General features: G+C 41.1%; 1 protein-coding gene and 1 long non-coding RNA gene across 7 annotated transcripts in view; one reads left to right on the top strand and one right to left on the bottom strand.

Moving 5' to 3' along the window:
- LOC106014736 (uncharacterized) overlaps positions 1–3,113 on the top strand; it is an 81,229-nt gene extending 78,116 nt beyond the window's left edge. For both annotated transcript variants that reach the window (XR_011808047.1, XR_011808045.1), the window contains one exon: positions 1,313–3,113. This is a non-coding gene — a long non-coding RNA (uncharacterized lncRNA). The remainder of the gene's footprint in view (positions 1–1,312) is intronic.
- A 9,817-nt stretch (positions 3,114–12,930) lies between these two features.
- The window catches only part of FSHR (follicle stimulating hormone receptor), a 156,433-nt gene continuing 153,623 nt past the window's right edge, over positions 12,931–15,740 (bottom strand). For all 5 annotated transcript variants that reach the window (XM_021267214.4, XM_021267213.4, XM_021267215.4 and 2 more), the window contains one exon: positions 12,931–14,424. In XM_021267214.4, the coding sequence (XP_021122889.4) occupies positions 13,197–14,424 (1,228 nt within the window). In that variant the 3' untranslated portion in view covers positions 12,931–13,196. The remainder of the gene's footprint in view (positions 14,425–15,740) is intronic.

Genomic DNA, 15,740 nt, shown 5'->3' with positions numbered 1-15,740 from the left:
TCCCTTGCTCATTATTTCATGAAATTCAAGCACACCCATTGGAATGAGTCTCTGATCTACTGGGGGAAAGATAGGACACTACAGTAATTTCATTTTGCGTTACATTATTGCACAGAAAAAAACAAGCTCATTCCTCAACAATCATGCATGCTTAATAACACCGCTTCTAAGAAGAAACGAGTGTTTTCCAGGATAAAGCCCCTGCTTACAGTCTGTTCTTTCTGTAAATGGTATCTCCAGCCCTTTTGGGAGCAACAAGTCCATATGGAGCTTGTTCTTCCTCAGAGACTGACTTTTCCCTTCTGTAGTCATATTTTGCTATTGTTGGCAAACTGGTGGTATTTTTTTTCTTGCAGTCTTCTTGTTAATTGTTGTGGATCTGGTATGTTTGGTGGAAAAAAAGCATTACATTGGTACCTTTCCCTTCTGGGTGTCAAAACACACTAAAGGCTTGTTCAATCTGCTTTGCAGTGTATCTCCCTTTTGGAACATATTATTATTAAATTTAATCTAGCACTGTGGTGGGTGTTTGGCATTCATGCTGAACAGAATGCTTGCATACACTCCCTCCCTGTGATTTCACACAAATATGACAACCTTTTCAATAATAGCTCCAGGAATATGTTTGAAGGTTTTATTTTGTGGAGATTTTGCTGCTGCTGTTTTAATTTTCAGACATCTCTCTCTCAAATAAATTATCTCTTAATGCGATTATCATTTATAAACAAAATTGAATGGGCTAGGCCAACATATAACACCTAAATTCTTGATATTATACTAGGTAACAGTGCTATAGCTAGTAGTTTAGGAATGTTATGCCCTTGATTATTAGTTTTTCAAAATATAATCTTATTTTCTTATTAAAGAAGATTTATTACTAATTTCTCCATATAATCACCACACAGTATCTGATATCATTAAATAAATGAAGAGTAAACCTTCAGTGAGCACCACCACTTTTAAACTACCTGTATTCATGTATGTATTCAAATATGTATTTCCTTGTCTTCCCAAGGCAACTCTGAGGATGCTCTTCATCCTGAGGAGGACATTAAACTGTGGAACATTTTATAGAAGATAATGAGAACCTCAGAGAAGTTGCCCTTTTACAGAAGTTGTTCCTCCAGTACAGCAGAGCAAATTGTATTTTTATTGATATAATTAATATCTGTCGTCCCATAAATGGAAAAAATATACAAAAAAACACTGAAAGTATACCTTTACCCATGCACAGAGCGAAAAATCCTGAAGTGAAAGTGCATCTATTATAGAAATAGAAATAAATTTATTTTTCTGATTTTTTTTTTCCTAGGTGAAATGCTTATTTGAGAAGAAGAAGAAAGAGCAACAAAATGACATATTTGCAGCAGTAGGTGACAGAAAATATATCAAGATGAATGTCTGCCTTTTTGCTGCAAGCAAATCTTTTCTGTCAAACTTCTATAAGGGTTCACCCATGTGTGCAGCAGCGTCTCAAACTTTTCACCTGGTATTAAATATATCCTAACTCCTGTCATCATCAAGAGCACAGATGGCAGAAATGAAATCTGGGGATCTTTTACATATCACAGGAGAAACTACAACACTGGTCATGGTGAGCTGACTCAGCCTGATTGCAGCTCTTGTTTTTCTGTGCACTTTGCAGATGCTGTTGACATCAAGAGTGAAGTGAATTCACTTGTGGATGAAACAAGTTATGTTTCACCTTTCTGGGCTGAGGTCCGTGCCTCCCTCCAAGGGCCTAGCAGGGCTGGCCATAGGTCAGGGCCAGCTATGTGGGCACCACCTTATGTCCCCTCTGACCCTCCCATGTTGAAGTTGAATAAGTCCTGGGGTGGTCCTGGGCTCTTCCCAGGCCCACAGGAGACATTTGGTACCTTAACATTTTTACATAGGTGAGTTACAACATCGCCATCATACCACACTCTTTTTAATACTTCTTCTGGTACTTTCTATCATAAAACTTATGATTGCAACATGGACAGCAGAAGTGGAGGCACTGCAAACCTTCCCTTGCATGCCTCATCCTCTCCCCTGTGAGTTATGTTCCTTGGACAGGGAGCAGATGAGCAATACAGGCAAGGTCATGAGGTGTAGGAGTGGAAGGATTCAGCCTTGCCTGTCCCTACCTGCCAGCACCCTTGCATTTTTATCATGCTTTTCTGAGATAAGCTTTCTGCTGTTGTCCTTAAGGAAGGAGTGTTTCTCAGTATAGGCATGATGTAATGCTGCCTTTTATAATCCTGGAGGAAAACAGGCATTACCATCTGTACTTCAATAACATCTATGCAGTTAAATAACACTCTGCAGCTGTGTGTGGGAGTGCTCTGCCATGCCACTCTTGGAGTCATTCATTTTTCAGGCACAGCAACTTCAGGGAGGAGGACTGACCACAGTACTGACCTTGGGTTGGGGGAGCAGCCAAAGACAGAGCCGTGCCAAAGACTGCTTTGACCGCTGCGTGGGGGCTGATCCAGGAGAAATTGATTCCTTGGCTCTTCTGCAGCAGGAGAGAGAGCTGTTTTCCCTTGAAGCCTGTGCTTGCTTTGGGGTGTTTCAGACATTGCCCGTGGATGAAGGAGGGCACTCCTTTCCACCACCTCCAGTTTTCCTGGTTACAAGATTTGCTGAATTCCCTTTGGTAAAGCATCTGATTTCTAGACCCTTCAAAAGTTTTCAGGCATTCGGATACTTCAGTCAGCTCCTGCTGCGCAGGCCTGGTTTTCATGTCCTCCTCTGAGCCTCCAACATGAAAGCTTATTTTATTGCTAAAAAAACAAGCCCAGAATTTATTAGTATTTTTATTATTTTGCTATTATAAAGCGATTGCCATGAAAGCACCTCACAATAAATTCCTGTGAGATGTGATGGCCTGAACCTGATCAAAGATTTTAGGGAAGCACAGCTCTAAGCGAGCGATTCTAGTCAGTGCATACGTCTGAAGTCGTGTCCACAGGCACCATACTCCCAGAGGAGCACAGCAACATTCTGCACACCAGCCTGGGAGGGAGATGGGATGCTATAGAAAGGGATTTTTTTTTTTTTTTTTTAATGTCATACCTACCAACTTTCCAGCTTTGCAAGTTTGGAAATGCTATGGCACAATAAGCATATTTTCCTGATGTAAGTTTTTTTTTTTTTTTTTTTTTTTTTTATTTTGAAAATTAACTGTATTTTTCTAATTGAACTGGTTATTAAAAATAAATCTTCCTGACCATTCATAGAACCTTGCTTTCCAAGAAATACAAAGAAGTCAGAGGTCAAAAAGGATCTTTGACCTGAGCAGCTGCTGACTGGGTTTTACTTCACAACAATCATTAAAGTGTCAGGACCTAATGCCTCTGTAGAAAACTTTATGCTGTTTGCCCAAAATGACTCAGAGGTGAAGAGAAGCTTGAATGAACATGTAGGGCATATGCTGTAATGCAAAAGCTATCATTTTCTACACTGAAAGCATCAAGGAAGTCCTGTTTTCTAGTACTATGCACATGTTTTTATTACATTACACTAAAATCTCACATCCTTATACCAGATAAACCAGAAAAAGCTAAGGGTGGAGTCATTTTGGTCTAATTGCCCTAAGATAATGAGTCTGGAGGAAGGAGGATAACAATTTCTTCAGCCTCATTCACAGCAAAGGAAAGGGTTAACTGAGCTGTCCAGAAAAAAACTTGTCAGGCTGCAGGTGTGAGAAAGAAAGCTGTGTTCATTGCTGCCTTTGGAGCCACTCTGAGAAGACAGCCTGAAGTCCATTCCTGGAAGATGCATGGGCTGAGTCTAGAAAGCATAGTAATCAGGTTATAAATAATGCTGCAAGATATGACAGGAACTGCTACTGAGAAACAGGAGTATCTAATGCCACCACATTCATATTCTGAGCACTGGGTGCTGTAGGAATCCAGGACAGCTGCTTGTGACTTGAGGAGGAAAGGGAAGCTTCTGAATTATTAATATGGATGGATTGAGATTGGATTTTTTATGCAACTCTGAGTTAATCTCATTAAGGGAACGGGCAGGAAACTGTGAGGAAGGCTTACAAATACAAAAATAGCAGATGGTCACAAAACACCGGTGCTGAATGGGGGGCAGGTGTGTGCACAAGCTCACCCCAACCTCCTGCCCCAGCACCACTCCGGTTCCTTGAGAAGTGTGGGGCATTTTGGTGGGTATGCACCTCCCCAGCCAGCCTGGCTTTGTGGCTGGAGGCTGCCCAGCAGTGCTTTTTTTTTTTTTTTCTTGGCAGGGCTTTAAACACAGCACAGCTTCTCTACTCTGCTATTGCTCTTATTAACTGGTAAATGCCAGCCAGTGTCATGTAAATAATGTGATGATCAGTTCTCATAATTGCCAGCATCACTCACTACCTTTCTCCTTCACAGCAGACAATCTCAATCTATCTAAACCCAGCTTTTCTGAAGGGTATGTTCTTTGGTTGTAAAAGTCTATCCCAAGTCAGGACGTGAATACTTTCAGTTCAAGGCTCCTGCTTCTATGTCTTCTAATTTTCTCAGACAAATCATCTAAACCACCAGCTTCTTGCTTACCCTAGGAAACACTGGCCAAGCTCAGGCTTCCAAACCTCTGCACAAGTTGTTCATGTGCTTGAGGAGTAAAGGTAATTCCTGTCCAAGAACCGTGCTCTCTGTCTCTGCTTGTAGGCACAGACTAGAAAATGGAATGGGAGAGAAAACCAGAGAGTTTTGTGTGTGCAGGGGAAGAGAGGAGACAAATATATGTGTAGAGGGAAAGAAGAGAACACTAACATTTCCTTTGATGAAAAGTCCTCTCAAATAAATGAGAACTGTCAGCATCCATTTCACAGTACCTTTCAGGATGACAAAGAATGTTGTGAAGGAAAAAAGACAAAAAAATCAAAGGAATAGTATATTGTTAGTTTTTAAAGAGAGTTTTCTTGATTGCAATATTTTTCTGTTTCAGATATTAGTTGTAACTCCGTAAAACTGGTGTCCATTACAGGCAGGAACAAGTGCTGAGACAAGAGGGAGATGTGAAAGCATTGGTTCAAAGAGATGTAAAAGAGTGGGAAATGGCATAAACAGGAAAGCACTCAACCAGCTCAACTCATTCCTGTGGATCACTCACCACGAGCAGCTAATGCTGTTCAAGCACCATCTTATTGCTGTGTCCTGTTTCTTAAAAAGTAGCATGAAGAATGCAGTAGCAAAGCACAAGCTGCCAAACATGTTTATTTCCCCAGCTCAGGTCTTGATCCCTTGCTTATCATACACATTTGCATCAAACCTCCTGGGAAATTTTGCAGTAGGATGAAGGATGCTCTGTGAAATGGGGGAAGAGCAGGGACTATCCAGCATATTGTCTGCTCTCTTCTAAGCAGCCCCTACCACCTATTTTGCTTTATGCCTGCACAGTAGGTGGGACAATATATGCTCAATTATTTCCCATGCATTTTTTTTCTGCAAGATACTCTCACACGGCCTATGATCAAAAGCAATTTTGCAAAAGCACTGAGGGCTTGATCTCGTTTTACAGTGTCTAACATGCTGCCCAGGGAAAGCATGAGTTGCATATACATGTGTAAGTTTGTCAGGACGTGCAGCTCTGGTGACCTCTGAGGAGTGAAGGAGAGGCCTGAGTTAGTTTGCAGGCACAGCTGTGACTGCTGATTTGGACATTAGCACTCTGGGAAGAAAAAGGGATGGCACCACAGAGTGCCTGTTTCTGCACATGACAAGGGTGCTCGTTCCAGACAAACTTTTTGATGGTAGGAGGGACCTGGTTAGAAAAGGATCATTTTCATTAAAAGTGAAGGAAAAGGTGAAGATAAAGCCTGGAGATGATGAGGCGGGGTTCAGCAGTGGTACAAGTGGTGATGAAACAACTTCTGTGTCTGGGTGTGTGTGGGGAAATACAGCTGTAATTCAGCAGAGGCGTTCACCTGTTTTTTTTTTTATAGGTAAGGATACAAAAACATTTTCTAGAAGCAACAAACATCCCATCTGCTTGACTGTTAAGAGAACAGCAGCTTCCATGGGCTCTGTCTGCAGAGGAGAGGGTGCTGCTTGCAGGCTGAGACCCGTGACGCCTTCCCTTTTCCTTGGCTTTCTTCCCTTGTTCATTTTCCATGCAACTGGAGCAGATAGGAGCTCAGGTGTTCCTGTAGCCTGGCTGTCTCCTTGCTGGGCCTTTCAACTCAAAAAAGACCGTCCAGACCCTGGGTAATAGCTAGAAGCCCCATCTTTTAGGGCTGTATTTTCCCATGCATTTTTCAAAACAGCAAGTTACTCTGCTGTAATTTCATGATGCAGAGCCTGCTAGTCAAAAAGACATGTAAAGAAATGTGCATTAGAAGTGGCTGGGGGTGGGGTGGAAGTGGGCAATTTTTCATAGGCGAAAGGCAAGCATTACCTGCTTGATGTGCAATTCACTGCAGTGCAGAGGGCCAGCACAAAACTTACACATCATGTCAGCCCTGCTTTAAAGGTCATTTGTTGTGGAAATGGTCCTTGTGCTGGTACTCTGAGCAGGGATGAATATTAGTCTTTGTGCAGACCATTGGTTGCAGGACACCCAGCTTAGAAAAATTAAACATTGTTTTTTTATTAGCCTCCTCTGTGCAATTCTTTTCACTGCCCCATAAGAATTATTTGTATAGTTTTATTTTAAGTGAGAGAAATTTAATTCTCCCTGTCTCTACCTCCCTCCCGCCTCAATTGCATTTCTTCAGAGTTTGCCAACATTAAAAAGGGGAAAAAGCCTTAGAAAGCCTCCTCAGGACTCTCTCTGACTGTATCTTCTCTTTGCTGACTGAAGGGCACAGGACATAGAAGATTTTGTCCCAATATAATTTGGTGTCTGGATGCGGCCTTAAGATTAAGAAAATCATTCTACTTCTGACGTACGGTTGAAACTTCTCTTAAGTGCTTTGTTGCATCTTGTTTTCCTGGATGCTGTCCATCCGTTCCATTTGTCATTTTCCTTACTTAGCCAGCAGTGCTCACCTATCAGGGTATTCAGCCAAAATAGCCCCTTTAATGAAGAATTTTAGCAATGGATGTTACGATGACTCAACAGAAAAGTCTATATCGTGCCATACTGCCCTGCAATCTTCTACCTGTTCATATATACAGTATGTTCCCATACATGCACTGCTCTCATGGTGGTCTTGCTAATTTTTCTGGTTCGTTTTTGATGTGGATACATCTTGCTGCTGGTGGTTGGGTTGGGGTAAAAAAGATCCAGGTGACACATGGCAAAGACTGCAGGAGACAGAAGAAAAAAACAACACTGTATTTCAGTCACAACAAAGTTAAGCGAAGCACTCATTTGCTCTGTTAGACCTGGAAATATATTTTTGTCTCACCCAGCACTATTTCTCTTGGAAAACCAATGCTTTACAAAAGATTTTCAATGGACAAGGTGAGAGGGAGTACTCTGCAGTTTTTTAATGCTTGAAATCCATTCCTGAGTACTTTCATCCCAAATTAAAGGTCACCTACTGGTTTGAGAACAACTGTTAATGAAGAGCTTAATTATCCAGATGACAGCTGTAAAATCCTGTTCCTGTGCATGAATATTTTAAAGCAACAAGGCCCAGATTTTCAAATATGTGTCTGCAGCTAAGTACTTAGACTAAAAACTCCCTCTGAAGAAAAGTGTTTACATGCAATTCATGTTTGCAATTCACAGTGGAGATTACACATGCCAATATTAAGAATGCAAACATGTGAGGAGGTTTGTATGTGGTTACCTGACCATTTGAACTGGATGTACCTTCCTTTTCTGTTCTTTCTTTCAGGGAGGGGGAAGGATGGTTAAATTATTCCTTAAGGATAAATCATTTTGCATTATTAACTCTTCTTAACAACAAAGCTGCATAAATTAAACGTAAGATTATATGTCTGTGTTCTCGGTGGAATTATTAGGAAGGAATCTACAGGAAAGAAATGCAGTCAGATGATCTGAAGGCTTGCTAAATGGGATGCAAAGCCTCATCTTGCATTCCTAACAAGCTCAAACGTAGACCTGCCTTCTAATGAGCAAACCCTGCTTGGTGTATCTGTGCAACCCCCAGAGCAATGCTGTAAAGAAAATGGCTCCTGGTTCATTTTCTCTACTGAGTTAGATTTTTGCTTTTATTGATGCTTTTGACCAGCTGCTCCCATTAACTTTACCTGTGGTGGCAATGTTCATGATGTGACCTTTAGTCCATCATGCCAGTGGCCCCATTTCTCACTTCCCATCACAACACCAGCAATGTGCTGCTTTGGGAGGTCAGGTATTGGTTCCCCTCAAAATACATGCCTGAAGGAGCGATGCCTCTATCAGGCAGATCAAGAAAAAGTTTATGGTGTCCCCAAAGGCAGAAAATTCACTTCCAGCACAATCTCTTATGTCACTCTGATGATGGCACTATAAGAGGAGAGGAAGCCATATCTCTTTAAGTGGGCATTTTTGGGGGCTTGGTGGAAACTGAAATACAAGGGCCGTGTAAGGGTGTGAGGCACCAGTAGCGGGGTGTCTAGGATGTCTTTCAGATTTGGGGAGTAATCAAGCAATCACTCACAGGAAATGTAAATCAAGTAAAAATGGGAAGAAAAAAAACAACAGCAGGAAAAAAAAAGTTGAAAAGAAAGAAAAAGTTTACAGCTAGACAAGTCATCATAAAGAATCAATTGATTCTTTAAGGCCTTTTCTCCAAACAACACGTATTCATGAATTATTGCTCTCACCCACATCCAGTGAGAGAAGAAACAGTCCTCTGGTGTTGTTTTTCCCTGGAATGTTCTCACCAAGCTCAAACTGTGCCTGCTTGGATCTTATGCCTTGTGCTAAGCCCTTTCAAACTAGTTAAATGTTAGTCTGGTGCTCATGACGAGCTCCTGGTGCTCAGCTTATGTTCTGGGCTGTCTTTAACAAGTCATTGTCCTTGCGTTTGTTCAGCACTTTTACATTCCTTTGTTCTCTTTATCTCCGTGAGTCTGCAGTGTCACTGTCGGTTCATGGGAATGGGGGAGATCACCAGGCCTGTCATGGTGGGCCTTTGGTCTCCTTACACAGCACAGTGATTCAAGCTGTGACATACCCTGGAGTTCTGCACTGTCTTGAAACCTTTCCTTGCTTGTGCAGCACCTGTCAAATGGTAGGGAGGAAAACCAGAAGTCATTACAGTAGTGTCAGCTGTCAGATGGTCTTTGGAGCAGGCTGGCAACGGGCTCCTGGATAGAAAAACATTTTCTTTTCCTGTGAGACAGAGCTTAGCAAAGACTCAGTTTCCATGGTGCACCTCATGACAGCCGAGGCTTGGAATCCCTGTTTTGAGTCTTCAGATCAGACATGCTGCCTGTCAAAAAGAGGGACAGAAGAGTGTCTCATCTAAGAAGAGTCATTTATATATATTAAAAAGGACCAAACTCTGTCAATGATTTGTACCTTACTTCATAAGAAATGTGAATTAATGGAAGGGACTGGTTAAAACAAAGACATATGAGTGTTGCAAAGTTACCTGTTTTAGAAGTTTCAAACATACATTTTTCTGTATTTCTGTATTTTCTTAGCTCTCTGCGAGACTTTTTTTTTAATTTTTATTTTTTATTTTTAAATTGTGGAGGCTTTCATCACAGGAGTTTCATTCGCAGGTCACAATGACCCAGTTGTGGAGGCTGCACAGCATAAATGGAACTCCAGATAAGCAGTAACATTAATTGCTTACTTCATCAGCATATCTCTGACTTGTTCTCAAGGCATTTTGTTTGGTTTTATTAAAACAGATTTCAGAAAGGAAAATGTAAAATAGTTTAAAGATTACACAAATAAAACACATTGTTCAGTGCTGAGAAAATCCACACCAAACATGAGCTGGCTTTTTTGACATTACAAGCATGAATAAAACGTATCTTGCATTTTTTCTTATTTTTTCTTTCTTCAGTGTAAAAATGACTACCTTGAAAACAGCTATAAAAGGACCAATGTCCCACAAAAGGAATGGTACAGGCCCTCCCCTCCCCTCCCCTCCCCTCCCCTCCCCTCCCCTCCCCTCCCCTCCCCTCCCCTCCCCTCCCCTCCCCTCCCCTCCCCTCCCCTCCCCTCCCCTCCCCTCCCCTCCCCTCCCCTCCCCTCCCCTCCCCTCCCCTCCCCTCCCCTCCCCTCCCCTCCCCTCCCCTCCCCTCCCCTCCCCTCCCCTCCCCTCCCCTCCCCTCCCCTCCCCTCCCCTCCCCTCCCCTCCCTTCCCTTCCCTTCCCTTCCCTTCCCTTCCCTTCCCTTCCCTTCCCTTCCCTTCCCTTCCCTTCCCTTCCCTTCCCTTCCCTTCCCTTCCCTTCCCTTCCCTTCCCTTCCCTTCCCTTCCCTTCCCTTCCCTTCCCTTCCCTTCCCTTCCCTTCCCTTCCCTTCCCTTCCCTTCCCTTCCCTTCCCTTCCCTTCCCTTCCCTTCCCTTCTTCCCTTCCCTTCTTCCCTTCCCTTCTTCCCTTCTTCCCTTCTTCCCTTCTTCCCTTCTTCCCTTCTTCCCTTCTTCCCTTCTTCCCTTCTTCCCTTCTTCCCTTCTTCCCTTCTTCCCTTCTTCCCTTCTTCCCTTCTTCCCTTCTTCCCTTCTTCCCTTCTTCCCTTCTTCCCTTCTTCCCTTCTTCCCTTCTTCCCTTCTTCCCTTCTTCCCTTCCCTTCCCTTCCCTTCCCTTCCCTTCCCTTCCCTTCCCTTCCCTTCCCTTCCCTTCCCTTCCCTTCCCTTCCCTTCCCTTCCCTTCCCTTCCCTTCCCTTCCCTTCCCTTCCCTTCCCTTCCCTTCCCTTCCCTTCCCTTCCCTTCCCTTCCCTTCCCTTCCCTCCTCCTTCTAGGCTTTGCCTTTTGACCCAATACTACATGACCGAACACAAAAAGCTCCTTATTCTTCTATGCTCAGTCAGGGGAAGTTGTGCTTGATCCTGAGGGCAGTAATACTGATCACAATAAGCTATTTGTTGAGTGAAGTTCACAAGCACCAGGGACTGTGCCCCGTGGAAAGAAGAGCTTATTGTTTAAATGTTGTGTGAAACAGTCACAGGGAAATCCAGAATGACTGCCTTTCAAGGTTTTTGAGGTCTCATTCTGCTGCCTTTGAAAATGGTCAGGGCCAGGCAAACATGTGACACACTGCATAAATTTGTCCTATTTATCAACAAAAATGGTCTAGCAGTTGCCAAAGAATACCCCTATTTTTTGACCAAGAATAGATTCAGGAGCTTTTTCTGAATGCAACTAGACTACTTAGCATTTTGAAACATCATCAAACCATAGAATCATTTAAATTGGAAAAGACCTTCAAGATCATCAAGTCCAGATCTACCGAGTCACATCACTAAACCATGCCCCCTAATGCTATGTCCACATATCTCTTAAATATCTACAGGAATGGGGACTTCACCAATTCCCTTAAAACACATTAGGATGGGTTTTAATGACTGCATACAACTACACTGTGTATGACATAAAGTGTTTGTGAAGAAATGATTCCTCTGAGTACTCAGAAGGGCTTCCCAGAGATGGACAGTCTTTGTGGTTTAGCTCTTCCATTCTTCCTCCTCCTGGATCTTGGAGGAAGTGTTACCCACGTCAAGTAATTAAAATTCCAACCCTCTCTCCCCCATCCCCCCATCTTTGTTTTCCCCTGTTTTATGCTAATTTTATGCTAATACCTCCTTTCCCAGCTAGGACTCAATCATCTCCTGTAGTTATTCACATCAGGTTCAGGTGCTGACATGCAAAGCTGATGACAGGAGAAATTATGAATGGAAACATGAAAAACAGCTGCTGAAATGTTAGGAGTTATAAACAGGAAATATTCAAAACTCATCATATTAACCCATGAAGACTCCAAAGATTTTTAATATCATGGGGCAAAAAAGTGAATTGTCTGTGAGGTGGAAATGAAGTTCAGACTCCTGCCCTCATGTTTTTTTTGATTATTTCTTTGCTTTTTTATGTCTCCATATCTTCACATAGATGCATAGTCACCAAGAGAAAACACAACCCAACTCTAAATACTCAATGCATTTCGGAATGATTAACCTGTAAACCATTTCATTTTTAAGCCTTGCAAAAAGATTGCACTCAGATTCAGATGTTATTCAAAACATCTGTAAAATCTGGAAATCTTGATTTTTTTTTCCCCTCTTGTTTCAACATATGCAGCTTATGCCTTTCACATCTTTCAGTCAGGAGCCTCATCTTATAAGCTGCACATGAACCATTATTTATAAGGGAAGGAGAAAGAGTACGTTCAGGGTATCATAAAAGCTTTTGTTCAAATATTCATAAGCCAAAAGGATGCATCTGGAGACAATGACCCTGACATAGCTCAAGGAATCATATTAGAACAACCCACATAGCCAAGGGGTCCAAATAACCAAGGGGTCCAACCCCAGAAAAGCTATTTCAATATAACTTTGTGAAATCAACTTGAGGAAGCATCCTCCTTGTTATGAAGGATTTCTTCTGCTTTTGTTCCTCTCTTTCTTGTCTCGGAAACAAAACCCAAATCAAACTAATCTCCTTGATATTAATTCACGTGAAATCTGTTTCTTTGAGCCTACCAGTCTAGATCAACACAATCCTACCCAACTTGATATTTTTTTGCAGATTAAAATATGTACACACAGTGTGGGACAGCTAACGTTAACCTAGCTGGAGATGCATCAGCCCATCTGCTATGGTAAACACAAATGGAAGCAGAAGATATTTTCATTCCTGGTAAGTTTGTACTGAAGGAGGGCTTAAAACAGTAAAGACTGGACTTCTTTCTCCTGTAACCTTAGGAGATATGATGATTAATGAAAAGAGATAATTATCAGTCATTACTATAACATGTTTCACAGACAAAAAAAATAATTCTACATATTTTTTTCTTTTGACTACATATAACCATTATTTGATTGTCAGTAAGCAGGTAACATCTTCCTAGAATGAAGGCAATCTCTGCCTGTATAGTATGAGATACCCGTTTATAAGCTCATTTATTTCTGGAGACAATTCTACAAGGACACTCTGACATATACTGCCGTTTTGTTCTTTGTCCTTCAAGAACTAATGAAGATCATGTGTCATCTCTGAAGACTGTTCATCGAACAAAAAAGCAAAGAGGAAATAAAAATGTTTTCCCATCAAAATAAGTTTCCATGTTATGTTGTAGTCATTATTCAAATTCACAGTTGAAAGTGATTATCACACTGCCTCAAATTCATGCAGGCATTTCAGTTCAAGTGATTTAGAGGAACCAGTGAATAAATAGTCCCATCACTGTTTTTTGATGCGGGAGGATAATGACCATTTCTTGTGTGGAAATTATGAGCAGATGAGGAAGTGTCTGTTCTGTAAATCTGGGCTTGCATTTCACAGCAACCAAACTTGCTCAACAGAATGAAGAAATCCCTGCGGAAAGTCTTTGTGAAAATGGCATAGAGGAAAGGGTTGGCACAGGAATTGATGGGGTAAAACAAAACCAGGAGGATCTTGGATTTAGACACTGTGATGAGAGGAACCTTGAGTGAGGCTGATATTGCAAAAAATGATATTGGCGCCATGCAGAGGAAGTCTGTGAAGATCAATATAGCCATGCGCTTGGCAATCTTGGTGTCACTATTTGAAGAGATGACGTTAGGATTTCTTACAGTAAAGTAGATGCAGATGTAGCAGGCACATATGATCACAAAGGCGAGTACATTCAACACTAAAAGAAATATAACATAAGCCTGAGAAAATGGTGTCTCAATGTCCATGGGCAAACATATGCTGACCTTCATGTAGCTGCTGACACCAAATATGGGAAGAAGTGCCACCGTGAAAGCAAACATCCAGCCAAAAATCATTATAATCACAGCATGCCGAAATCGAACCTTGCGGTCCAGTTGCATGGCATAGGTGATAGTATGCCACCTTTCCAGAGTTATCACAGTCAATGTGTAGACTGAGAGTTCACTTGCAAACACTGTAAAAAATCCTGCAGCATTGCATCCAGCCCCTGTTTGCCAGTCTATGGCATAGTTGTAATACTGGCTTTTAGTCTGTATATCTACAGATGCAATAAACAACAGATAGATACCTATGCAGAGGTCTGCGAATGCGAGATTGCACATTAGAAAACGAGGTACAGTGAGTTTGTATTGACTGCTTATTAAAATAATGAGAACAACAATGTTCCCAGTGATAGCTAAAATGCTGATAAACCATATCAGGACTCTCAGAATGTTGTAACCCATGATATCTTCACATGGATTGAAAGCATCAGGTTTAGGTGAGCAAGCGACGTTAACTACTTCATTGCATAAACCATAGTCAAATTCATTCTCTGAAGGGTCAAAACCAATGGCATAGTTGGAAATATAATCTTCAGCTGCAGATCGTCTATGTATCTTATTGCCAGGTTGCTCATCAAGGTCTTGCTTAGCCTGAGATATGCTACATATTGGATGTAATTCAGTGCTGAAATTGTAAAAAGAGAAGAGTTGGAAACTGAGGCACATAGCATGAGGCATACAACAAACACTGAATCATAAAGTTTACAATAACAAATCAGTTTTTGGGTTAGCTGATTGTATCGATTTCCCTGGAGCTTGAAATTAATAGGCAGAGTAGTGCCTATTTATCTAATATTACGCGAAAATGTAGATAGATTTAAAACATAAAACATATGGGAAAGGAAAGCCTGATGTTTGACTTACTAACGATCATGATGATATCCACCTGGACAGAAACATTCAGTAAGAAGCTTCCACTATTTCAACTGAATTTCTCACGTAACCTGACAATGATAAGTGATTCTGCATGGGGGAAACACATAATGATGAATTCCTACATATGACTGGACTTTGAAGAATGAGACAATTCAGTTGTGCAGATAAGGAGTCTGTATAATCAAAATTACTCCACTGTTCATTACTACTACTCTTAAATTTCCTTTTTCCCCAAGTTTTTGTCAGTCAGTGTGTCATATTCATTATCAAAACTCCTTCAAGGCACAGAACAGCTCCAGTCTGTGCAATTCATTTAAAGAAGTATATCATATCATATTGGTCACTGTCTTTTAAAGTAAATAAATAACATAAGTGAGATCATACAAGGTTTCCAGATAGTCTCTGAAAGCCAGATACCATCACAGATACAAACACTAGACATGGTAGAATATTTTGCTTAAAAAATGTTTTTTGAGAAAAGTAAAGTGAAGTGAACAAGTAAAACCAAACCAAAACAAACCAAACCAAGCCAAACTAAATCAACGTTTCTGTAGAAACAATAGTTGCTTTTGTTTCTGTCAGAAAGCCTTTCAAAATATGTTGGGAATTTTTAGTAGGAAAAAAAAAAGTCAATAAAGGAAAAGAGTCTCAAGGAAAAAATTACTTTGAAGGTAAAACTTTTTTTTTATATATATATATAATTATTTTTATTTTAATTTTAACAGTATGTATTTAGCTTTGTTTCCTAGAGGATTAACCTCAAGCCCATCTTCTCCATGTACAGACCAACTGAAGAAACAAGTGTTTTGGCTAAGAAGCTCAGCTCCATCAAGTGAACAAATATCAAGGTCTGTTAGCAAGAAATAAAGGGTCAGTTTTGAATAAGTTTCTCCTAGACCTCCTTTAAAGTTTGCTGCCCCAGAAACTTGCATCCATTACATTGCATAAAGATGGACCCAGACTTAATTTGAGTTAGCAAGTAAAACCGTTGACAGTGTTTTGCAAAATAAACACAGGTCAGCTCTGCCTATTTTCATCTATCATTTAGACAGCAAATTAGGTGTC

This window comes from Anas platyrhynchos, chromosome 3 (assembly GCF_047663525.1).
Source record: "Anas platyrhynchos isolate ZD024472 breed Pekin duck chromosome 3, IASCAAS_PekinDuck_T2T, whole genome shotgun sequence".
Lineage (NCBI taxonomy): Eukaryota > Metazoa > Chordata > Aves > Anseriformes > Anatidae > Anas > Anas platyrhynchos.
The sequence above is the reverse complement of the archived record's forward strand: the minus strand, read 5'-3'. Positions and strand labels throughout refer to the sequence as shown.